This window comes from Chiloscyllium punctatum, chromosome 23 (assembly GCF_047496795.1).
Source record: "Chiloscyllium punctatum isolate Juve2018m chromosome 23, sChiPun1.3, whole genome shotgun sequence".
Taxonomy (NCBI): Eukaryota; Metazoa; Chordata; class Chondrichthyes; order Orectolobiformes; family Hemiscylliidae; genus Chiloscyllium; species Chiloscyllium punctatum.
Window position 1 is genome coordinate 61,469,237 of NC_092761.1, and position 25,305 is coordinate 61,494,541.

At 41.6% G+C, this 25,305-nt stretch overlaps 1 protein-coding gene across 24 annotated transcripts in view; it reads left to right on the plus strand.

Annotated features, from left to right (window-relative positions):
* The window catches only part of pknox2 (pbx/knotted 1 homeobox 2), a 462,769-nt gene that overhangs the window by 359,287 nt on the left and 78,177 nt on the right, over positions 1-25,305 (plus strand). For 23 of the 24 annotated variants that reach the window (XM_072593094.1, XM_072593109.1, XM_072593097.1 and 20 more), the window contains 2 exons: positions 6,766-6,952; positions 14,033-14,221. In XM_072593094.1, the coding sequence (XP_072449195.1) occupies positions 6,766-6,952; positions 14,033-14,221 (376 nt within the window). The remainder of the gene's footprint in view (positions 1-6,765; positions 6,953-14,032; positions 14,222-25,305) is intronic. The other variant, XM_072593101.1, reaches the window with a different exon arrangement.

Below are 25,305 nucleotides of genomic sequence, written 5' to 3' on the forward strand. Positions count from 1 at the left end.
GAGAGAACAGATTTTCAGTTCTCAGTCGGCACAGGATTCACAAAGGAGATTCCAGAGTAGAGAGGGTAAGGTTCTGAAGTACTTTACTCCTCTACTCTCCAATAACTGGTATTCCTCTGTCTGGTAGAAAGTGAGGATTGCAGATGCTAGAGATCAGAGTCAAAAGGTGTGGCACTGGAAAAGCACAGCAGGTCAGGCAGTGTCTGAGGAGCAGGAGAGTCGATGCTTCGGGCATAAACCCTTCATCCTGATGAAGAGTTATGCCTGAAACATTAACTCTCCTGCTCCTCGGATGCTGCCTGACCTGCTGTGCTTTTCCAGTGCCACACCTTTTGACTCATTCCGCTGTCTGGTCTCATTCTCTCCTCCTACTCATTGTGCAACCCAATGGTGACTGATAGTACTAACCATACCTTGGCCCTCAGTGACTGCTATAAGCTGAAATATCACAACACTTACTCCTTCTAGGTTAGGTCCTTGGCAGATATCTGCAATAAATGTCTCTTGAACGTTAAACATTTGACGAAGTGCCCCAGTGATCTGTTTTAGAGGTCCTCTTCAATTTTATCAGCAATGAAATTACCTTTGAAGTAGCACTTGAAATTGACATTCACACTGTGTTTAACCCCAAGAGCTTTTATTTTTCATTTATTCATGGGTGACGGCCTCATGTCTGCGTGGGTTTCCTCCAGGTGCTCTGGTTTCCTCCCACAGACCAAAGATGTGCAGGTTAGATGGATTGACCATGTTAAATTGCCCGTAGTGTTCGGGGTGTGCAGGTTAGGCACATTAGTTAAGGGAAATGTAGAGTGATAGGGTAGAGGAAAGGGTCTGGATGGGATACTCTTCGGAGGGTCAGTGTGGACTTGTTGGGCCGATATTCTGTTTCTACACTGTAGGGATTCTATGATATGCTGGACATGCCAACCTCAAGGTAGCCAACTGCCCTTCAAAATTCATGATGCAGTAGAGAGAGAGAGCTATATCTAGTAGCTTCAACTCCAAAACCCCGACTTCAACATCTGAAAGCTAAACTAAAACCCTGTGCCTGTGTGAACCTGACTCCACCCACGCATGCTTCCTTTGTCTAATTTTTAAAAACCCTCAAACCTATTCATTCTACTTTCCATGGAGCAGACACCTCAACACCAGGTTAACAATGCCCCTTTTCAAGAGAAACAGGACAGAACAAATCCCTTTTAATGGCACACAGCATCATAACTTCCTTGGTTAGCTCTGGTTGGTTTATCCCCCTCTTTGAAATTTTCCACCTTATTATGGTGTATTTTTGCTGAGAGTCATGATTTACCTCCTTAAATGTTGGCCGCTGTTTGCTTACTGTCTTCCTGCTAATCTGTATACCCAGTTCACTTTAGCTAACTGTATCCTCATATCATTGTAATTCCCTTTTTTCAAGTTAAACCCAGTTGTTTCCAACCCAAGTTTCTCAATCTCAAACTGAATGTTAAATTCAATCATGTTATGATCACTACTTCCTCAGAGGGTATTCATTAGATTAGATTCCCTACAGTGTGGAAACAGGCCATTTGGCCCAACAAGTCCACACTGACCCTCCGAAGAGTGACCCACCCAGACCCGTTTGCTTCCCTAACACTATGGGCAATTTAGCATGGCCAATCCACCAAACCTGCACATCTTTGGACTGTGGGAGGAAACTGGAGCACCCAGAGTTATTCATTAAACCTGCCTGATTGCCCATTGCCAGATCCAAGATAGCTGGCTCTCTGATTTGGCTCCATGATGTATTGCTTGAGGAAACTATTCCGAATGCACTCTATGAATTTGTTGTCAATACTACCCTTTTCAGTTTGATTAATCCAATCAACAAGGATATTAAAGTCACCCATAATCCTTGCTCTATTCTTTTTACATTGCTCCTATTATTTGTTGATTAATAGCCTTGCCAATGGAGTAGCTCATGTTTAGGGGGTCTTTACACTATTCCTACCTATGTCTACTTTCCCTTGTTATTTTATGCTTCTGCTCAAATGGTCTCAGTATTATCCAAGCCTGGAACATCCCCCTCTCAACTGTCCTCATTTAATTTCCTATTAACAGTGCTACCCCACCTCCTTTTTCATTTCTTCTGTCCCTCTCAAATATCCCTGAGTGTTAAGTTCCCAGGTTTTATCTCCTTGTAACCATGTTTCCGTAAAGGCCATGAGTCAGCAGCTGATAGCCCGAAGACTGGAATAAATTCAGAATCCAGCAAAGGAGGGCCAAAAAGATAATAAAGACAGATAAGCTGTCAAGCTGTCAAGGAATGAACCAAGAGCTTCTTTACGTATATACAAATGAAGAAAGAGGACAAAGTTTTCTACAGGCCCCCCCAATAGCAACAGAGACATGGAAGAGCAGATTAGGAGGCAGATTTTGGAAAGGTGCAGAAGTAACAAGGTCGTTGTCATGGGTGACTTTAACTTCCCTAATATTGATTGGAACCCCCTTCGTTCAAATAGTTTTGGTCGGGTGCGTCCACAAAAGATTCCTGATGCAATATGGAGATAGGCTGACTCGGGGGGAGGCCATAATGGATTTGGTGCTTAATGAACTAGGCCAGGTGTCAGATCTCTCAGTGGGAGAGCATTTCTGTGATAATGATCACAACTTCATGACATCTACTATACTCATGGAGAAGGATAGGAGCAGATGGTATAGGAGAGTATTTAATTGGGAGGGGGGGGAATTACAATGCTATTAGGCAGGAACTAGGGCACCTAAATTGGGAACAGATGATCTCAGGGAAATGCACAACAGAAATGTGGAGGTTGTTTAGGGAGCATGTACTGATAGTGCTGGATAGGTTTGTCCCACTGAGGCAAGGAAGGGATGGAAGGATGAAGGAACCCTGGGTGACAAGGAATGTGGAACATCTAGTCAAGAGGAAGAAGGAAGCTTACTTCAGGTTGAGGAGGTAAGGATCAGACAGAGATGTGAAGGGTTACAAGATAACCAGGAAGAACCTGAAGAATGGACTTAGAAGAGCTAGAAGAGGGCATGAGAAAGCGTTAGTGAGTAGGATTAAGGAAAACCCTAAGGCATTCTATACTTATGTGAGAAGCAAGAGGGTGGCCAGAGTGAGGGTAGGGCTGATCAGGGATAGTGGAGGGAACTTGTGCCTGGAGGTCCTTAATGAATACTTTGCTTCAGTATTCACGACTGAGAGGGACCTTCATGTTTCTGAGGACAGCATGAAACAGTCTGATATGCTCGAACAGGTTGATATTAAGAAGAGGATGTGCTGAAAATTTTGGAACATGAGGATAGATAAATCACCTGGGCAAGATGGGATATATCCAAGGTTACTGCAGGAAGTGAGGGAAAAGATTACTGTGCCTTTGGCAATGTTCTTTGCATCCTCACTGTCCACTGGAGTAGATTAGATTACTTACAGTGTGGAAACAGGCCCTTCGGCCCGACAGGTCCGCACTGACCCGCCGAAACGCAACCCACCCAGACCCATTCCCCTACATTTACCCCTTCGCCTAACACTACGGGCAATTTAGGATGGCCAATTCACCTGCACATTTTTGGACTGTGGTAGGAAACCGGAGCACCTGGAGGAAATCCACGCAGACACGGGGAGAATGTGCAAACTCCACACAGTCAGTCGCCTGAGGTGAGAATTGAACCCAGGTCCCTAGCGCTGTGAGGCAGCAGTGCTAACCACTGAGCCACCGTGCTAGATTATTAGAGGGTGGCAAACGTTATTCCATTGTTCAAGAAAGGGAATAGGGATAATTATGGGAACTGCAGACCAATCAGTCTTCCTTCTGTGGTAGGCAAAGTATTGGAGAGGATTCTGAGAGACAGGATTTATGATTACTTGGAAAATGATAGTTTGCTTAAAGATAGTGGTTTTGTGAGGGGCAGGTCATGCCTCACAAAACTTATTGAATTTTTTGAGGATGTAACAAAATGCATTGATGACGTTTGAGCAGTGGTTTACATGGATTTTAGCAAGGCGTTTGATAAGAATCCCCATGGTAGGTTCATTCAGAAAGTAAGAAGACGTGGGATACAGGGAAATCTGGCTATCTGGCCTGTAGAAGACAGAGGGTGGTAGTAGATGGAGCTTGGTGACCAGTGGTGGTCCACAGAGATCTGTTCTGGGACCTCTGCTCTTGGTGATTTTTGAAGTGGAAGGGTGGGTTAGTAAGTTTGCCGATGACACAAAGGTTAGTGGTGTTGTGGAGGGCAGTTGTAGATTGCAACGGGGCATTGACTGGATGAAGGAAGGGACTGAGAAGTGGCAGATGGAGTTCAACCTGGAAAAGTGTGAAGTTGTTCACTTGGGAAAGTTGAATTTGAATGCAGAATACAGTGGTAAAGCAGGATTCTTGGCAGTGTGAAGGAACAGAGGGTTCTTGGGGTCCATGTTCATAGATCCCTCATTGAGTTTAAGAGCCTTGAGGTTATTCTGCAGCTCTGTAGAGCCATGGTTAGACCACACTTGGAATATTGTGTTCAGTTCTGGTCACCTTATTATAGGAAGGATGTAGAAGTTTTAGAGTGGGAGCAGAGGAGATTTACCAGGATGCTGTCTGGACTGGAGGGAATGTTTTATGAAGAAAGGCTGACAGAGCTAGGGCTTTTCTCATTGGAATGAAGAAGGATGAGAGGTGACTTGATAGAGGTGTACAAGATGTTGAGAGGTATAGATAGAGTGAATAGTCAGAGACTTTTTCCCAGGATGGAAATGTCGATAACGAGGGAGCATAATTTTGAGGTGATTGGAGGAAGGTTTAGGGGAGATGTCAGAGATAGGTTCTTTACTGAGAAAGGGGTAGGTGCATGGAATGCACTGCCAGCACAGTTAGTAGTATCCAATACATTAGGGATATTTAGATGACTCTTGAGTAGGCACGTGGAAGATAGTACAATGAAGGGTGTGTAGGTTAGTCTAATCAGCAGGATAAAAGGCCAGCATATCATTTCGGGCTTAAGGGCCTGTACAGTGCTGTAGTGTTCTATGTCCTAAAATGGACACAGGCCCATCCTAGTCTGCAAACTAGAAAGGGAAATCTGAAATAATGTAACTTTTGTAAAACTCTTGGAAACCACTTTTAATTTTTAACCAAAAGTACAAGTGACCTGCCTGTTATCAAATACTCAATTCAGCAAAGGAATTAAATTTACAATAGTTTTCACTTATGCTGTACAAAAAATAACTAAATGTCCAGAGTGTGGTATCTCAATGCCAAAAACCCTTTTCTGATGGAGCTGTTCTTATGTAATGTTTCTTTGTGATATTTCCTAATCCGGATTTCCTGCTGACATTGACTGTGTTGTGCATACTTTCCTATTCTGGATGTGATCAATGCTCTCAGATAAGTATGAACTGAGGTTTAGACACAATCATGAAAGCACAATATCACTGCTGGAATGTTACCCAGGCCATTGCTGAGCACCCTGTGCCCAGTTAAACCAATTTTAAGATTAAACAGTCCTCTCCTTGACCATGCAATCTTCTAATGGGATCTGGAGTCTCCTTTTACCCCACCATTGAGAATCACGTGGCACAGAAAGAGGCCATTTGTCCCATCGTGTCTGTATCAGCTTTTTGGAAGAGCTCTACAATAAGTCTCAATCCTCCTGTACACCTTAAGGGGTCATATGGTGTACTCCTGTTATTTTTTATTATGGCCTTCTGGTCTAATCCCTATAAAATTGCAGATATTGGAAGAATGCAAGTATTCTTGGTTGTTATTGCAATTAGCAGTTGAGGTTGTAAGCCCATTTCTCTAAGGAACTAAGGTTTCTCTAAGACAGAAACCAGCAAGCATAGAGTCATAGAGATGTACAGCATGGAAACAGACCCTTCGGTCCAACCTGTCCATGCCGACCAGATATCGCAACCCAGTCTAGTCCCACCTGCTAGCACCCAGCCCATATCCCTCCAAACCCTTCCTATTCGTATACCCGTCCAAATGCCTTTTAAATTTTGTAAACCTCTATAAGGTCACCCCTCAGCCTCCGACGCTCCAGGCAAAACAGCCCCAGCCTGTTCAGCCTCTCCCTGTAGCTCAAATCCTCCAACCCTGGCAACATCCTTGTAAATCTTTTCTGAACCCTTTTAAGTTTCACAACATCTTTTCAATAGGAAGGAGACCAGAATTGCACGCAATATTCCAACAGTGGCCTAACCAATGTCCTGTACAGCTGCAACATGACCTCCCAACTCCTGTCCTCAATACTCTGACCCAATAAAGGAAAGCATACCAAACGCCTTCTTCACTATCCTATCTACCTGTGACTCCACTTTCAAGGAGCTATGAACCTGCACTCCAAGGTCACATTGTTCAGCAACACTTCCTAGGACCTTACCATTAAGTGTATAAGTCCTGCTAAGATTTGCTTTCCCAAAATGCAGCACCTCGCATTTATCTGAATTAAACTCCATCTGCCACTTCTCGGCCCATTGGCCCATCTGGTAACCTGAGGTAACCCTCTTTGCTGTCCACTACACCTCCAATTTTGGTGTCATCTCCAAACTTACTAACTGAACCTCTTATGCTCTCATCCAAATCATCTATGTAAGTGACAAAGCAGAAAGAAGGTTTGATCATATTGAATGACTAGGTGTTTCAATTTCAACTGTGCTGCCACCAAACTAAATTTGAGTCCCAGAATATCACCACATGAGCTGCATGAATTTCTTTGATTCTCAGTTGTTAATTAATTTTGTTGACTATTTCAATTCTGTTCTTTTCCACTTTTTGCCCCACTCCACTCCCCCTCCAGGCATCCACTCTTTCCACTCCTTGCTCTTCTGTTCGAGAAGTGCGAGCAGGCCACGCAGGGGTCAGAGTGCATTACCTCAGCAAGCTTCGATGTCGACATTGAGAACTTCGTTCACCAGCAAGAGCAAGAGCACAAACCCTTCTTCAGCGATGATCCTGAGATTGACAGCTTGGTGCGTTACTCTTTGGTAACTATTGATGGCAAAAATTGAAAATGTATTTCTCATGTAAATGAATGGCTAATTACAAATGTAACGAGTGTGAAAACACTTTTCTGTGCGGGTCACTGGTTCTCGAATACTTTTTTATCATTAAAATTAATCACCGAGACCAAATTCTCCATTAGAAATATATTTAAGTTCTTTCAATGCGATCCTTTTCTTCAGCCTCTTTTTGAATTACATCAGAGGCAAAACATCACTTGCCATATGGTGCTAGCCAAGCACCAATGATGGGATGTCTATTGCATTTTATGCGTTATATTGAAAGAGAGAGTTTATAGTTGTGTAACTTGACTTGGATACCCCACTAAAGTGCTGCAAGGTGAAGATAGTTAAAGACCTATTTCTCTATTATCTACCTGGTTCAGATCTAGGGTCAACCTCTGTAATTACTCATTATTGTGTTTGAATGTTCACCTTTGTCTGCAAAGTTAATATCTCTTTCTCCCAGTTTAGCTTAATTTTTCCCTTGTGTAAGATATTGACTCCTTGCTGTGGTGTAGTGTCTATTATTTTGGCCCAGTGGTTATTTATTTTTCTTATGGCAACTTTAGACAGTGAGGCAGTTGCAATTATTTACTCTAGAAGGGTCAGTGCAAGCTTGAATCTATTCCCACTGAGTCTCCATACTAATACACTTTACCAAAAGGATTAGCATTGATAATCAGAAAATCTATTCTTGACTGCTTTTATTTCATTTCCCTTCACTGATTCAGCTATGAACATGCTAATTAGGAGAAAGAGTGAGTACTCGTTGGAGCTATCATGCAGACAATACAGTTTCTAAAGTAAAAACAAGCTACTGTGGATGGTCAGAAATTAAAACACAAGTTACTGGAGAACCTTAGCAGTCATCTGTGGAGAGAGAAACAGTTAATGTTTTGTGTCCACTGTGGTTCTTTGGCAGAACAATTTCTCCAACACTTTGTTTTTATCCGAGTGCAGTTTCTAATATGGTTTCACTGCCGAGAGAGTAACAGGAAGTACTTTCCTGTTAATTGAGCAGTTCTCCCACCTTCTGGAGATTACCATCAACTCATTCAGCTCAAAGATTTTGTTTAAAATAGCCTGATCCATGGAGATCTGTGGGTAAATGAATGACCAAAGTTGCTTGTTTAGTTTGGTCTTATGTCTGAACAGCAAAGGGGCCAAAATTGCCATTCTGTCATATGATTGGTCTATCGCAAAGGCAGGGGCCTGGAATCTACCAACTTCCCATCTCCTGTGACTGAATCCCCTCCTTTTAGCTGATGGGTGCCAGTAAAGAAAAAAATCAGAGCCGATGAGCACTGAGTACTGAGCACCTAGATCTCGAAGCCGGGACTTGTAGGCCATGGTTTTGATCCCATTGACAATGACACTGATGATTGCTCACTTCTGGCAGTGATATTAGCCGTGATCCTTGGATGTTAACCATAGATTATTGCACTAATGGTAAACAGAGAGGTTGATTGGCAGTTTCTTTATTGAAATACATTCTAAGGTTGTGACCATAAGTGCATGATTTAAGCTGTCTTTAAATTGGAGACTTCCTAAATAGGTGACTGTGCTTTCATTGGCTGATGCTTCTCGTCAGCACCATTACTGTTTTGCTTTATGAATATTAATGAGGCCCAAAGGGTTGATGTAACATTTAATTATCTGTTAGCTGCTTTGAAAGGAAAGCGTGGCAACATGAAAAAATGTGGCTTCGGGCAGTGTCAGTGCTACGTGCGTTTGTGACAGGGGTGGGGGAGAAGCTGGATGGGACAGAAAAAGAAACAGAAGAGTTAGGATATCGAACCAGTAATGTTGTTATGTTGAATGAACAATGTAGTAAGGGAGTCCAGTCAGTCAATACAATTCCCTAGGATTTTTAAAAATAGTTCAATCTGCTGTTCAACTCCAAACAATCACCCTTTAACAAATTCACTCCCAATTCAAACAATTACATTTACCTCAGAAGATTGACGTTCCCACTAGATTACCCTATACCTCATCCATGCTGGAAATACAGAACCAAATCCACTTTCTCCATTTATGCAGCTTAATCAAATTTTTTAGGGTTCGGAAAGTTCTGAATTTGGTCCCAGTAGGAGCAGTGGTTAGCCTGTCAGGAAGTCAGGTGGGTGGAGAATCTGAGCTACTGCTGAGCTTAATGGCAGGGCCCATCCGAACATCTTATCTGTCACCCAGCCAGCAGCTGCCTTGGCTGCGAGGTTAGCCAACTGTCAGGTGGAATGGTTGATAAAAGATAGCTGCAAAGTAGGACCAGAGAAAACACCAACGGGAAGGGGAAGAGATTGCTTCGGGAAAATTATGAGTTGGCCTCACATCACAAAATGGGCTGAAGATCTGGTCAGAGTTATAGGGGGAGGGTCATAGGAGCATGGGGTAGTCCCATGGGGTAGTGGGTGGGGCCTGCTGCGCCATTCAATACTATCATGGCTGGTCATTCATTTCAGTACCTTTTTTCTCACGCTATCCCCATACCGCATTACATCATTGGCATTTTTGAATTCTGTTAATAATCAATGACAACTTCCGCAGCCCTCTGGGGTAGAAAAAAAATTCAAACGTCGGTGTTAACTGCTTTCCCCAACACTTTGAATTTGTGTTCTCTGGTTTTAAAATCCACAACCAGGGTAAAAATGTTCTCTGCATCTACCCTGTCACCCCTTCTCCATAGGGTGGAATCCTCCAATCATGGGGACAGGGCTGCTGAAGATTTGATCATGGGCAGGTTAGCTGGCCACAGTAGGTGCTGAAGATTAGGTGACAGGATCGTTAGTGGACGATCACTGCCGTTAAACTAGGAACCCCAAATGGAAGCACTCTCTCTCCTCTTGACCCACAAGCAACGTTGGAAACGCCATCACCTACAAGTATCCCTATTGTGTGATTTGGATTTGGTAGTTTCTTTGAATGTGACGCTCTGGTCAAGACTGGGTAGTTGCCAAGAGACAGAAGCCACTGATAGGGTGCTGAGGTGGGGAGAACGGTACCATTAAAGGGACCTGGCAGTCGGTAACGTTTGTGCAATGGTTTGCACAGCCTGTCATATTTCATAATTGCTGAGTTTTCCACGGGCCTGTATGTTCACAAAGTAATTAGAAAAGGTCAGAATTCATCATTATCCGCCAAATCAGCCAGAAAGCGCTGTGAAGTCAATTAATTTTGCATCTGTATTTTTTATGACCCGTTCAATTTTTACACCCAACTGTAGGTCTTTATCAGAGCAGATATACTGCAGCAGGGCCGTAAATGAGAGTCTCTGTGCAAATGAGCTGCAGTAATTGGCATATTTATTAACTATTCCCTCCCCCATGCCCTTGTACAGTGACTTAAACAACAAGCTCCTTTTTCTCTCTTGGGTTGAAGCTTTGGAGCTATGTTTAATCTCTGCTTTACTGGAAAGGGAATTTGATCCAAAGCTCCTTGCTCAGTCTCTCTTGTCTACATTGTCTGGTAGGGATCAATTATTAGAGCTTTATTACTAGGAATGCACAGATATTTGTGTCTGGGACCCAAATCAAGTATAATCCCTGGACAGAGATGCTCTGCAATTAACTCATTAAAATGCCATTACACACCTTGTTTTTAAAAAAAAAAGATTTGTTCATGAGGGATTTGTATCAGTCCCTGATAGATGCATTGCTTTGACTTGCGAAACATGAGTGAAACTGCCAGCTATTGCTCTTCCCCCAAAAGTTGGAAAATTTAGTTCTCCTCCAGAGATTTGAAGACAGAATCCAGACTTATTCTTCAGTGCAGCACTGAGTATGTGGTGCGTTATTAGAGGTGCATTCCTTCCTATGTGCTCTTGCCAAATGTAGGTCTTTGGCTTGATTTCTGTTGATTCTTTATCCTGAGCTCCCTTCTTGATAGTTTTTGTCACTCTTGAAGATCTGAATTCCCTGGAGGGGGTCTCTCAGTTCCGTGATCAGTCAATAAATACACCTGTAAATGAGTCTTTGTCAATCACACAAGCAATCATTTTTTCTTGATATGGCCAGGTCAGTAGACTTTGACCAGCCCATAAGTATGAGTACTTCTGCACCGCCAAAAGAATCTGACCCCCTTAGAGTTTGCATAGCGTTCATAGGCAGGCATGGAGCATGATCTCTTTGTAATAACCAATGAAATAGCATAAAGCACTCCTGCATATTGTCTCATCCTCTCATGATTTCTTGATAACAACCTATTCATAGAATTGTCTTTGTCCTGCCTTGTGGTTAGAATTAAACTGTTACTTCTGTATTTTTATCAAGTTTGATCAGTTTGTGGTTTCATGTTTCTATGTTTCTGTCTGGTTCAGTGCAACCCAATTTAGCAACGCAGAAGCCATTTTGTGCAGGTCCTTCAGCCATTTTCTCCTACCTCCCAGGTGCCCACATCCTCACTCTGAGGTACAAAGTGAGGAGATGGGTGCCAAGTCTACTGCAGCCAGAAGGAATCAAACCCACACTGTTGGTGTTATTGTGATTTACATACTAACCATCTCACCAACTAAGCTAGCCAGCCTCCCCTACTGTTGGAGGTCTCCCTTTTTCAAATGAGGCAATAAATCAAATGGTCTGCTCAAATAAACTTGGCCATTATTTATCCCTCAACTACCATCACTAAAACAGATTAACTGGCCATTTTTACATGACTGATTCTTGAAACTTACCATGTGCAACTGAAAGCTATGTTCCCCTGCATCACAACAGTGACTGCAAATCAAAAGGCTCCTGCAATGGTTGGAACATCCTGCGGTCACGCTAGAAACTATATAAATGCAATTTAATTTTTTTCTTAAAAATGAATTAACCAATCCAATGTCTTAAAATACTTTACATTTTTTGGTGAAGAAACTTAATTAAAGGGTTGGAGTGTGGGACACCAGTGTGTAGTATTGTCATGGTTATAATACTGGATCCTATCTTGGGAAGTTGTAAATCAGTAACTGCCATTGTTGGGCTTGTACTAGCAAAATGATGACCTTGAAAGTCCTCCGATTGTTGTGTAAACCCAGAGAAAGGAGAAGCCAACCTAACCCGGTCATCCCTATACCACGTTCTTAGCTCAGGGTTCACTGATATGGCCAAGGACACCTCTCAGTTATAAGAACATTGGCTAGAAGCAAGTTGGGGAGAAGGTCCACCAGATGACCATTTCACAGCAGCTAACAAATGGTAACTAACTTCTGCTGGAGTACTGCAAACATTTCTGGCCAGTGCAGAGGATGTGGCCAGGAATGGAGAATATTAACTATGAGGAAAGATTGAATGGAGTTGTTATTCTTGAAATATGGAAGGATGATGGGTATATTTCATTGAGGTGTATACACCTCTGCAGGGTCTAGACAGAGTGGACAGAAGTGTCATTTAGTAGAGACGTCAATAATTAAGGGGCTTAAATTTAAAAGTGGCAGGATTTGAGGGAATGAAGAAGTGCTTTTTTTCACACAGTGAGTGATGGGGTCTTGAACTCACTGACTGAAAAGTTGGTGATACAGAAACTTTGATTCTGTTTAAAAAATGTGTGGAGATGTCCTAGAATTACTTTAACCCTTTGAAACTACCATCCAAGAGTTAGAGAGTGGGATTAGGCTAGACAGCGCTATATTGGCCAATACAGATACAATATGATAATGGTTCTCCTTGTGTGCGATAATTTTCTGGTTCTACAAGTATAGAGTTATCAGCACAACTCAGATTGGAAAACATTACAGCACCCAACACAATTTCAGAAGAATAGAGAGGGGTTGTGGTTGATTGGGTAATAATATTGAACCAGTGATAAGCTAGAAATTTAAAAGCTTGTTGATAATAGGAGGAAAGATTACAAATTGGTCATTTCTGAACTCCTGGGAAAGAGAAATTGAAACTGAGGGGGCAATAATTATTTTCAGCATTTCAATTTTTTTTACAGCTTTTCAAGTCCTTTTCAGATGCAAGATACATAGAAAACCATATAATTAGCACTTGGGAGATGAGAAGAACAACTGGAGACTAATTTGGCAAGATAACAAAAGAACAATAAGATAGATGTATGCTCCTATGACGCATGTCCTACTATAGTCCCTTTTAACATGATTTGCCCCAGAGATTAACGACAGTTCATTACCTTACATTGCAGAACTCACTGGAGGTTATTCTAACTGTGACAGAATAGCTAAAGTTGGGAGGGGATTTGCTCACTGGGCCCCTCAACACCTGGATCTACCTAGGAGTCAGGTGCATGCAAATACTCACACAAGTGTACACAATTTGCACGTGCTTGCCCATTCTCATCCGGTAGTGATTGAGGATAGAGGTGAAAAAGATGAACTGATTGACTTCACTGAAACTAATTTCATTGTCTTGCTGAGAACAACTAATTGGTAATTGAAATGGAAGGTGAGAGATTAGCTCTGGTCAATGTGACTCTTTATTCCAAAAGGTGGTGTACATTCAAGTTCGTGTAATTTCATTAGATGCTGTAATCATATTCAGTCGCAACTTGTTCACTGACGTTGCACTGCTTGCTGGTCTACATTGGCACTAAATCGAACAACACCTCTGTTTTTAAAATGCATATCCTTGTTTTTAAGTCCCACTGTGGTCTTCCTGTTCAGATCACTGCACGTCTCCCAGTTCTGACACCTTGTGAATTCCCATTTTGACGCTTCCACCATTGAGGCCTTTTCCTATGTTAAAGGTACTATGTAAATAAAACTGGTTGTTGTTGTTGTTGTTATTGCATAAATACTTCTTCCTGCAGAATTCTGAATGTTAAACAGAGCTGATTTTGCATTTCTCGAGCCAGAATGCTGAGCATAAAGTTTTGAGGCGTTGTCACTGAATATCAGCAAATCATAGTGGTGTCACCCTGTACAAAATTCATTGGAGGAAGGACAAGCAGTGATGTAATCTGAGGTTTTGTCAGAAAATGGCCTCTCAGTGTGGTGAAGGACCTTATTTTGAGTGAATGGTTGGAATGTGTGAACTCGCCCATCTTGTAATAAGGATGGACTGTGCTGAAGCTGACTAGATTGATGATCTCTATTTTTTCTCTTTCTCGCTCTCTCACACATGCACACAGATGGTAAAAGCTATTCAGGTTCTGCGAATCCACCTGCTGGAGTTGGAAAAGGTCAATGAACTTTGCAAAGACTTCTGTAACCGCTACATCACGTGCCTCAAGACGAAGATGCACAGTGACAACCTGCTAAGGAATGACCTGGGAGGCCCGTATTCTCCAACAGCAGTGTCCCACACCCTGCCAGTGCAGGTAAGGTTACGGGAAAAAACAATGAGCAAGTTGCCTCATGATCTGAGTTTTGGATGAAGATTGGCAGACTGACACAAAAGTGGTGTGTTCTAACATGCAAGAATACTCAATTTTAAAGGAAAGTCTAAATATATCCTTCCTGATTAAGAGGGAAATGTGATTGGTACTGATTGAGGATTTAGCATGTTTTCCTGAGCCCTGGGGAGATTGGATTAGGCATGAACAGATGAGAGGTTCAATGTATTGGCATGAGAGATAAGAGTTTCTATTCGTGTGGTATTGGCACGAACATTGGAGAAAGATGAAGTTGCTTAGTTGGGAGAGACTGCACCTTAACTGGGCTCGGACCAAGTATTCTTGTGACTTTACTAACAAGGGTGGTAGGTATGTAATAACTATATTGTGGGATGGATAGTGGAGTGGGAGGATTCAGGAGAGGGTAAATTCAAAAACGATACATTAAAAGCCAGAGCAGGGTAGCAATTTGGGTAGAAATAAGAGAATGAGTCATGAATGGGCAGAAGGCTGCACATCCAGTAAATAGACCAGGTCTTCTCCCTTGGGTGGGTGAGTCCAGAACTAGAGAGCATAGGTTTAGGATGAGAGGGGAAAGATTTAAAAGGGACCTAAGGGACAACAGTTTCAGGCAAAGGGTTGGTGCATATATGGAATGAGCAATCAGAGGAAGTAGTGAAGACTGGTACAATTACAACATTTAAAAGGCGTCTGATTGGGTACATGAATGAAGGGTTTAGAGAAATATCGGCCAAGTGCTGGCAAATGAGACTAGATTAGGTTAGGAAATCTGGTCGGTGCCGACAAGTTGAACCTCCATGTTGACCAGCTGCTTTGGTCCCTAGCTGTTGTGTGGGCTTCCAACTTGTGTCCTATAACACTGCAAAAAAAAGTGAATCGAAGGCTTGGGATCCTTTGAAAAATCATCAAAGGTTGATCAGTAAGTTGAAAAAGAGTTTAAATTAGAGAAAAAAAAGAACTGCAGGTATTGGAAATCAGAAATAAAAACTTAAATTGCTGGAGAAACTCAGCAGGCCTAGCAGCATCTGTGGAGAAAAAACATTGATCCTTTTTCAGACAGCTTACAGTCTGAAGAAAGGAAATCAGAATATGAGGTTAAACTAACAAGAAGTATAAAAATAAATTATAAGAGCTTTAATACATTGTGTTAAGAGAGGGACGAGTGAAAGTAAAGCTTGATCCCTTAGAGACAGTAGAAGGAGAAATTATAACTGGGAATAAGGAAATGACAGATTTTAAATAATTACATCAAATCATAGAATCCCCACAGTGTGAAAGCAGCCATTCAGCCCATCGAGTCCACACTAACCCTCCGAAGAGCATTCCACTCAGACGCACCCTCTACCCTTTCCCTGTAACCCTGAGTTTCCAGTGGCCAATTCACCTTACCTGCAGATCTTTGCACTGTGGAGGGAAACCAGAGCACCCAGAGGAAACACATGCAGATATGAAGAGAATGTACAAACTCTACACAGACAGCCACCTGAGGCTGGAATCTAGCCCGGGTGCCTGGCACTATGAGGCAGAAGTGCTAACCACTGAACCATCATGCCAAATAAAATAGTTTGTATTGACTACATTTTAAAAAATCCAGAAATTGTGAGAAATCATGGTTCCAGTGAACATAAGGAACATGTGGATATTTATATTACAGAATAATAGCAAAGGAGAAATGCATGATAATTTCGCTGCTCTTACAGTCTGCATTTTAGGGCTTTGAAAGTGATGGTGACAGAAGGAGTGGAAGAAGTTGATTTTGATCTCCCAAGAGTTTCCAAGATCTGGAATGATTCCAATGGAGGTTGGACAATAACTAATGCCACATGGTGATTCAAGAATGGAGAGAAAGCAAAGGAGGAACTGCAGGATGGCTAGCCTAACATCAGTCATCAAGATTGCACAAGAATTATGATTGGAATTATGGTGACAGTGCACTGAAAAAATCACAATAGGACTGGGCAGTGTCAACATGATTTCACCAGAGGCAGTTCTTAGTTACCATGTTCTTGTTTTTTTAGCTTGTAGCTAACAGAGTAGATAAAGAAGGACCAGTGGAGTTAAGGCAGCTTGATTTCCAGAACGCATTTGAAAGGTTGCCACAAAAACATGGCTCCTGGGATTATAGATAATGGATTGCGAATTGATGAACAGATAGAAATGACACAGTAGGAACAAATGGGTCTTTTTGGAGAAAGCAGACTGCAACTCATAGTGATTAGTGCTTAGACCTTAGCTACTTACAGTCTATAACAGCAACCTAGATGTGGGGGCCTAATGTCTGCTTTTGTTGATAATTCAAAAATTAATGGAAAAGTAAACTGTGAGGAAAAAGCAGACACTGCAAAGGGATAAAAGCAACTGAAGAAAGTAGGCAAGAACATGTGGAGACATGAATGTTCTCCTGCAACAGCAGAATACCATGAAAAACATTTTTCAAATAGTCAGAAAATGAAAAGTGTTTGTATTCACAGCCACTTGTGTACCATTATATAGAAATCACAGGAAGTTAACATACAGGTATAGCAAGGCATTATGAATAATGTATGTTAGCTGTTATCGTTGAGGGATTGGATTTGACCTGGAGTGTTGTACATAGTTTTGGTCTCTTTACCTAAGGAAAAGCAGACTTCAGAGGGAATGTAAAGTGAGACAATGTAATAAAATGAGACAGAAGAGACTGGACCTATATTCTGTATATAGTAGACTGAAAATTACCTCATTGATAGATAGAAAATGCATGATGGTCTTGAAGAGTTATGTAAGGGAAGAATATTTTCCATGATTGGAGAGTTTAGAGTTAGCAGTCACAATAGTGACGACTCTAAATTTTCTTTATTGTGTGCACTTTGTTTATCCAGTCACCCAATCCTACACCAGACCACCATCCCATAAACAGAGGCCTTAACCCCCTCCAGAGCTCAGTGGGACCCTTAATGCCTGAATCCCAGTTATTGGGCCCTGAAGTGCTGCCCCCCCACGATCTGGGGTGTTGGGGGTGCTGACATTGGTACATGGCTGCATTCATACAAGCGCCTATCCCTGAAGGGAACTTTGAACCATAATATAAAGTGGGTGGCCATTTAAAACTGAGAAGGGGAGAGATCGCATCACTCAGGACCAAATCTTTAGAGCTCTCTCCCCCAATGTCTAAGGATGGTGAGGCACTGGAATATATTCAAGATGGAGTTGACAGATTTCTGAATGTTGAGAGTATTAAGAAACATGAGGGGAGTGAAGGAAGGTGGAATCAAGGGACAAGATAAGCCATGATTATACTGAATAATGGAGCAAGCTCAAAGGACCATGTCCAATCAATGTTCTTGTTTCTTAAATGCTTATGTTTCTGCACTATGACAACAAGATCTGAAAATCATCAGATTTTAAATAATTGCTGCTGAGTGCATCAATGAGTACAAAGCTGCAATATTGATGATTAGAATCTGCATGATTTATTTCACCCGATTACAAATATGCAACTCTATTTCCAATACATTCTCTCTCACACACACACAAACTTACACCACCATTTCCTAATTCTATACCTGCATAAAACTGTTGCATCTCTGACCTTTTGAACCACTATGTCTATTTCTCTTTACATTACTGGACCATTATAATATTTTACATAATTTGCAAATGTTTTTGCACCACTAATAGGGTGGGTGCAGGTCTACAACGTCTCTCACCATTTGCAGGGTGATTCTTTGCGGGCATTGTGCTCACTACATTTGTTGGTTACTCTCAATATCTCTGAAAATAATCTTAAAGCAATGAGGAAAACTAAAACCATTTAACAACGAGGGACTTCTTTTTTTCTCTCATGGATATAACCAAATAATTCCTGCTAGTGATTGTATAATGAGCATTTTAATTAAATCCCAGCCACTGCCATCATCAGTACAACAGCCTTATACTTGCTGCTAATACAGCAGAGCACTTGGGCTGAAACTGTGCAGTTATGACTGAGGAATCGTGTTGGATTGTGGATCCTGAGTTTTCATGTCTTTTGAGAAGATCTGATTCACTCACTTCGTGAACCTACTGTCTAATATCTGACAGAGTTGGCTTGCTAGTGCTAATGAAAACTGGGGTAATGAAAGTATGTTCAACTTCTAAAAGCCAGCTTCATGAAGGAGGAAGCCAGAAGTCGATCTTGGCTCAGTTTTCAATTTATTCATAGCTGACTGTTCAGTGATTTGTTGTAAGATGTTCTGCTTTTTAGATAAAGCCTTAAACTGAGCCTTAGTCTACCCTCAAAATGAGCAAGGGAGTTTTCTGCGAGCATTCATCCCTTAAAGAACATCTTTAAGATGAGCTGATTTAGCAATGTTCTTTAAATCATCCCATTGCTGCTGTTGGATTCATAGAGTCATAGAGATGTACAACATGGAAGCAGACTCTTCGGTCCAACTTGTCCATGCCAACCAGATATCCTAAATTAATCTAGTCCCATTTGCCAGCATTTAGCCAATACCCCTCTAAGCCCCTCCTAGTCATGTACCCAACCAGATGCCTTTTAAATGTTGTAATGGTACCAGCTGGTTTGTACTGTGTGTTTATTGACTGCTATGTTTCCTACAGCAGAACAGAGACTTTGAAGACTAAAAGGTACTTTATTGTCTTTAAGGTTTTTTTTTGGTTTACCCTATGGTAATGAAAGGCAGTATATAAATACAAATTCTTACTTTTCCTGCCTGTACAGCCATAAGGAATTGAAGGAAAAGGTTTAACTGAGGGACTATATTGAATTATTGCCCTTGAAAATCTAAACAGTGGTCTATGCAAAGTATTCTGATCTGTGTGTGTGTTTTTATATATTATATATATATTATGCTATACCAGGAATGAAAGTGAGAAGCTTGAAATGACATAGGAAGATAGGAATTAGAAGCAGCAGCCTGCTTCCCCATTTAACATGATCATGGCTGATCTTATCCTGGTTTAAATTACACTCTCCTACCTTCTCACCATAGCACTTTATCCTGCTTTTCATCAGAAACATACCTAGTTCTTTCTTGAATCTGTTGATTGATTCTGCCTCCACGGCACTCTGGGGCAGTGAGTTCCACAGATTCACAACCCTCTGGGAGAAATAGTTTCTCCTCATCTCAGGTTTGAACCGACCTCCTCTCACTCTATATCTATGACCTCTTGTTTGAGACTGTCCCACAAGGGGGAGCATCTATTCAGTATCCACCTTATGAATCCCCTTTAGCATTTTATATACTTCAGTCAGATCTCCCTCGTTCTTTCTGTTGTCATTCTCCAGTGAGTACAAACCCAAGCTATTCAACCGCTGTTTGTATGACAGCCCTTTCATCCATGGAGTCAATTTCGTAAACCTCCTTTGAACTGCCTGCAGTATCACCACATCCTTCATCATGGAAACTGGATAAAGTACTCCAGATGTGGTCTCACCAATGCCTTATATAATTGTAACAACACTTATTTATTTTTATAATCCAGTCCTTTTACAATAAATGCCAAGATTCCAAATGCCTTTCTCATCCTATGCTGCACCTGCAAACCCACTTTCTGCAGTTCATGCACAAACATGCCAAGATCCTTCTGCACTAATAAACTTTGAATGTGCTTCCCACTTAAATAATATTTTGCCCTTTTATTTTTCCAACAAAAATGGACAACTTCATTAAACTCTGTCTGCCAGATTCTGGCCCATTCTCCTCGCCAACTAATATCCATCTGTAAACTCTTTATCTCCTCATCACAGCCTGCTTTCCCACCTCTTTTAGTATGTTTGTGTCTGTCAGCATCTGTGTGTGTGTGTGTGTGTGTGTGTGTGTGTGTGTGTGTGTGTGTGTGTGTGTGTGTGTGTGGCATCTACATCTGTGGGTGTGTGTCAAGCATGTGTATGTTTGTGTGTTTTTCTGTGCGCATATGTCTGTGAATATGTCAATGTATGTCTGCATGTTGTATCTGTTTGCATCTGCAAGTCTGTTTCTGTCGACATATCTGTATCTATATCTGTCAGTATGTAAATGTATATCTGTGTGTCAGTGTGTGTTGTCGACATCTATCTGTCTGTGTGTCTATATCTGTGTGTCTGCCTGTTTGAGTAAAATGATACATATTGACGTGCAACAATTGCAGTACAGAATCTATTAATCTATATTAAAAAAAACTGGCAGTTTGGCTAGTTACTGCAAAGTGTTGAGACTGGCACATTTTCAGAAGAATGTTGTGACAGGGAGGTACCACAAGAAGAACACTATTCAGATTTGCTTCTTGTATCATGAGACACAAGTACAGCTAATTATTATTCTGCGTTTTTAGTGGTGGAGAGCTATGTTCGCTGAACTGCAGGAAGCTTATGTCACTAATACAGGCATCTTAATGGGCAACACACAACAATGGCTAGCAGGAGGAAAGGACCCTATGTAGTTGTCCTAACTATCCAGGGAATTAAATGTCCTGGAGGTCTAATAAACTAGTTGTCATAAAGTTAATCTTGCATTTATATGGTACTTTATCAGGTACAATATCAGTGTTTCACATAAAAGTAGTTGCTTTGAGGTGCTTTTGGTTTGTTAGATAAGCAAAGGCAACAACCATCTTGTACAATCAGCAGTTAATTCTTCAGGATTGTCCTAGAAATTAAAGATTAAACCCAATCCCACTTTCCAATACCTGGTCTATAGCCTTGCAGTTAACAGAGCTTCAGGTGCAGAACCAAGTATCTTTTAAATGGGTTAAGAATCTCTACCAGTCAACCAACTGGTGAATTCCAGACCACCTGCTCAATGGGAAAGACTTTCCCCTTGCTTCCTCTAATCCTTCTGCCAATGACATTTAACAAGAGCCCATGGGTAATTGTTTTCTCTACTGGGGGAAACTGGTCTTTCCTGGCTTCTCATAATTGTACATATCAATTAAGTCACCCCTCGGCCTCCTCTGTTCTAAGGAAAACACCCCTGCCCTATTCAGCTATGCCACACAGCTGCAATTTTCAAGCAGTAGCAACTTTCTTGTAAACCTCCAATGAACTCTTTCCAGAGTAATTATGTCCTTCCTGCAATGTGGTGACAAATACTGAACTCAAAATCCCAATCTGTTTTAGACTTTGCCAGCATTACATTCCTGCTTTTGTGTCCTATACCTCCTCCAACAATGAGGAAAACATCCCATATGTTTTATTTACCACCTTATCTACCTGTCCTGCCACCTTCAAGGACCTGTTGACAAGGTCTCTTGTGTCAATTCATCAACTGAGCGCCATCATCTGATTTCCCCAGTTACCGGAGGACTCCCCCTAGTTATGGTTCATCTTCATGTTGCCGAAATCTCAACAAACAAAACAATTTATTTAATTGATGTTCCCAAAATTGAACATAATTTAAAGCAGCACCAAACATTTAACCTTTTATAAATCTGATAATGAGAACCTGTCGGTGTGAAAGATCAGCCTTGTAGCTCTTACTGTTAGGTGAAATGAAACAATGTGCTGCTGACATTTAGTAGCTGAATGATATGATCCATGAATAATTGGGAGACCTTTTGCAATCAGATCAAGAATATGCACTTGAATGATCATGGATCTGTATTTTTTTTTCCCTTTTTCTTTCTGCTGCATTATTTTTATTGAAGTCATGTACTGTCCAGCTGTTGGGAGATCTGCCCCAGATTATCATTGATGCCAAGCTACAGCAGACCTTAGCAATATGTTCCTTAATGCCAAGCGTGACTGAATGGCTCTTGCCATGGGGAAATGCCTGACCTGCTTGGTGACTTCCCAAAATTCAGATCAGGGAGTCTCAGCTGGAAATAATTCAAGTTTCCCACTATCTTGTACTACTAAATGCAAATGAAGGGGAGTTTGATGCATTTGGACTTCTGTACAGTGGGAGGGGACTCAATGGATTGCATTTGGAGTAGATGGAAAAAGAAGTTTGTTCCTTTTATACAATGTGAGTGAAGATAAGGAGTTTGATACACTGGAATCTTAATTTGGATGAAGTGTGTATCTGTCTGTACTTGACCAACATTTAACATGTTCGAATTGTGAACAAAATGAACCTGACTGTGAAATTAATGTTGATTGTACTGTTGCTGGATCCAGAGTTATAAATCTGACCCGCGTAGTGATGTGGAATCTTTTTTAGCTGTATTAATACCTTGTTTTTAATTCTGCTTCATTCTGTGTATAAATTTCCAAAATCTTCCCAACTCCCCACCATTTAGGCAACAGCTTTCGGTTTTTGAAGAGAAAAAAATATTTGGGTGCTTTTCACCGCAGTTAGTCTTGTGAGGTAAATTAGCTGGGAATCTGCATATTATAGATTGATAATTGCAAGATGGGTGTCTCGTTTGTAATTTATTAGTTTCTATTATTGCGTGTTGCCATGGCAATGGCTCGCAGCCAGGGTGACGAGAGAGATGTTAGATATGCGATGATGAAGCTTCTAGCCCCAACAAATTGAGATGCACATTTTTATCAGCAATTTTCTGAAATAATAAGTAGGAATTTAATGAGATGTAAATCTGTCCTATGGCTGCTGCTGCTCATGTTTTTAACCTTTTTTTTGCCTTTTTGCAGTGATCTAATTAGAATGCATTGTACAGGAAAGTAATGGGGATTAAGTTAATCAGCAAGATATGAGGATAAAGTCAAAACTGCTTCCAGTGTGCATAAAGGGAGAGGGATGGAATTAAGGAGTGGAAAGTTTACCTCACAGCTAAATGTCAGCCAGGGAAAACCAGTGTATGTTTTTCTCATTCCTGTTTCGATGTGATTGGCACAGCAATGCTGCAGGTTCTTCAGATACAAAAGTGTGAATAATGACAGACAGGACAAGATCCAGTGTGCCTTCTAGCCTCTGATATATTCCACATCAGAGCTGATTCCTTCCTCTGAAGCTATATAATGTCCCTGGAAAGGTACAATGCCAAATCAAATCCCAATATCCCCCTTGGCCCAAAGCCATCATTTTAGAATACTGCATTCAATTCTGGTCTCCCTGCGATATGAAAGATGTTAGACTTGAAAGGGTGCAGAAAAGGTTTGCAAGAATGTCGTCAGGGTCAAGGGTTTGAGCTATAGGGAGAGGCTGAACAGGCTGGGGCTGTTTTCCCTGGAGCGCAGAGGTTGAGATTATAGTGGTTTGTAAAATCATGTGGGGCATGAGTAGGGTGGATAGCCAAGGTCTTTTTTTCTAGAGTAGGGGAGTCCAAACCGAGAGGACTTAGGTTTACGGTGGGAGGGGAAAGACTAAAAAGGAACTTAAGGAGCAACGTTTTCCACGCAGAGGGTAGTGTGTGTATGGAATGAGCTGACAGAGGAGGTGGAGGTGGTTGGTACAATTACATTTAACAGGCATCTGGATGGGGAAATGAACTGGAAGGACTTCGAGGGCTCTGGGCCAAATGCTGGCAAACTGGATTGGATTCATTTAGGATATCTGGTCATCATGGACGAGTTGAATTGAAGTGTCTGCTTGTGTGCCATACATCTCTACGATTCTTTTAACCCAAGAGCAGAAATAGAACAGAACAAGACCATTTGTCCCCTTAGGCCTGCTCTACCATTTAGTAAGGTCATGACTGATCTGATTATAGGCTTGACTCCACTCTCCTATCTGTCTTCCCACACCCCAATAACCTTTACTCTTTTGTAATATTCCCTCGAATTTGATTTTTAATTAAAGGACCTCCGCAGCATCAACTTGTAAGACCCAAAGTCAGAGCATTGGCACACTGATTGGCATGTGCAGAATCTCTGAGGAACAGCTTAGAGTGAACCTTGTGGATCAAAGACATGTCTAAGTCAGTATTTCATAGTCTGTAGGAGAAAGTGAGGACTGCAGATGCTAGAGATCTGAGTCGAGAGTGTGCTGCTGGAAAAGCACAGTTGGTCAGGCAGCATCCGAGGAGCAGGAGAATTGATGTTTCGGGCAAAAGCCCTTCTTCAGGAATGAGGCTTGTGAGCCAATGGAGTGGAGAGAGTCTCCACTGTTATCTGGGCACAGAGAATTCCAGTGATACACCACCCCCAGAGAGGAGCAATTGCTCCTACCTCTTAACCGGGTGACGACTTATTTTCAAATTATGACTCCTAACTCTAGATTCCCCTCTGAGGCATGGCATCCCATCAATAGCTTCTCCAGCTGCAATTCACATACCAAATATTAAACAAAAAATAATGTTGAGTGCAGAAGCAGGGCCACTGATCCTGAAACGTTAACTCTGCTTTCTCTTCACCAAATCTGCGATAACTGCTGACTTTTCCCAACATTTGTGTTCATAACAAATATTAAACTTTCTTTAAAAACTGGAAGAACTGCAGATGCTGTAAATGGGAAACAAAAACAGAAATTGCTGGAAAAGCTTGGCAGGTCTGGCAGCATCTGTGTAGAGAAATCAGAGGTAACTTTTCGGGTTGAGTTACCTTTCCTCAAAACCTGCTGCGCTTTTCCAGCAGTTACCGGTTTTGGTTCTGCTTAAACTTTCTTTATCGTCTGCCTGTATCTTGAGTTGATCTCCTCCTGTCCTCCCTTGTGATTGCCTCTGAACTTTCTTCCATGAGCGTTGTTGTCACTTCCATCCACTCCCTACCCAGGAAATGGGGCTGGCGGTCCAATCGCACTTTCAGCTATCTGCCCGCACTCTCAAAGACACCCCACCTCCATGATAGTGGAGACAGACTATACAACAATGGTGGAATCACATTTAGTCCACATAGTTTCCTGTTAGCCAGACTTTCCAGCAGGTTTAATCAGCCAGGAATAAACTGGTTGGATGAATATTTTCTCTTTGAAGAAAGGCAGCTGTAGTTCTAGACGTAGCTCCCATTTTAGTGCTCCAACTGAGTTCAGCTCATGTGGCATTAATCTGAAAATGTGTGATTTCTAAAACACTAAAAACTGCCAAATAATTAATAGAAAGTTGGAGCGATGGAATAATAAGACTAAGAAATAGGAACAAGAATGGGCCTTGCAGCCTCTCGTGTGCTCAGCCTTCCCCTTGCTTTGGAACCAGGTCAGATGTTTTATATCTATCCATAAAGACAGATGGGCCATTAATTTAACATCCCA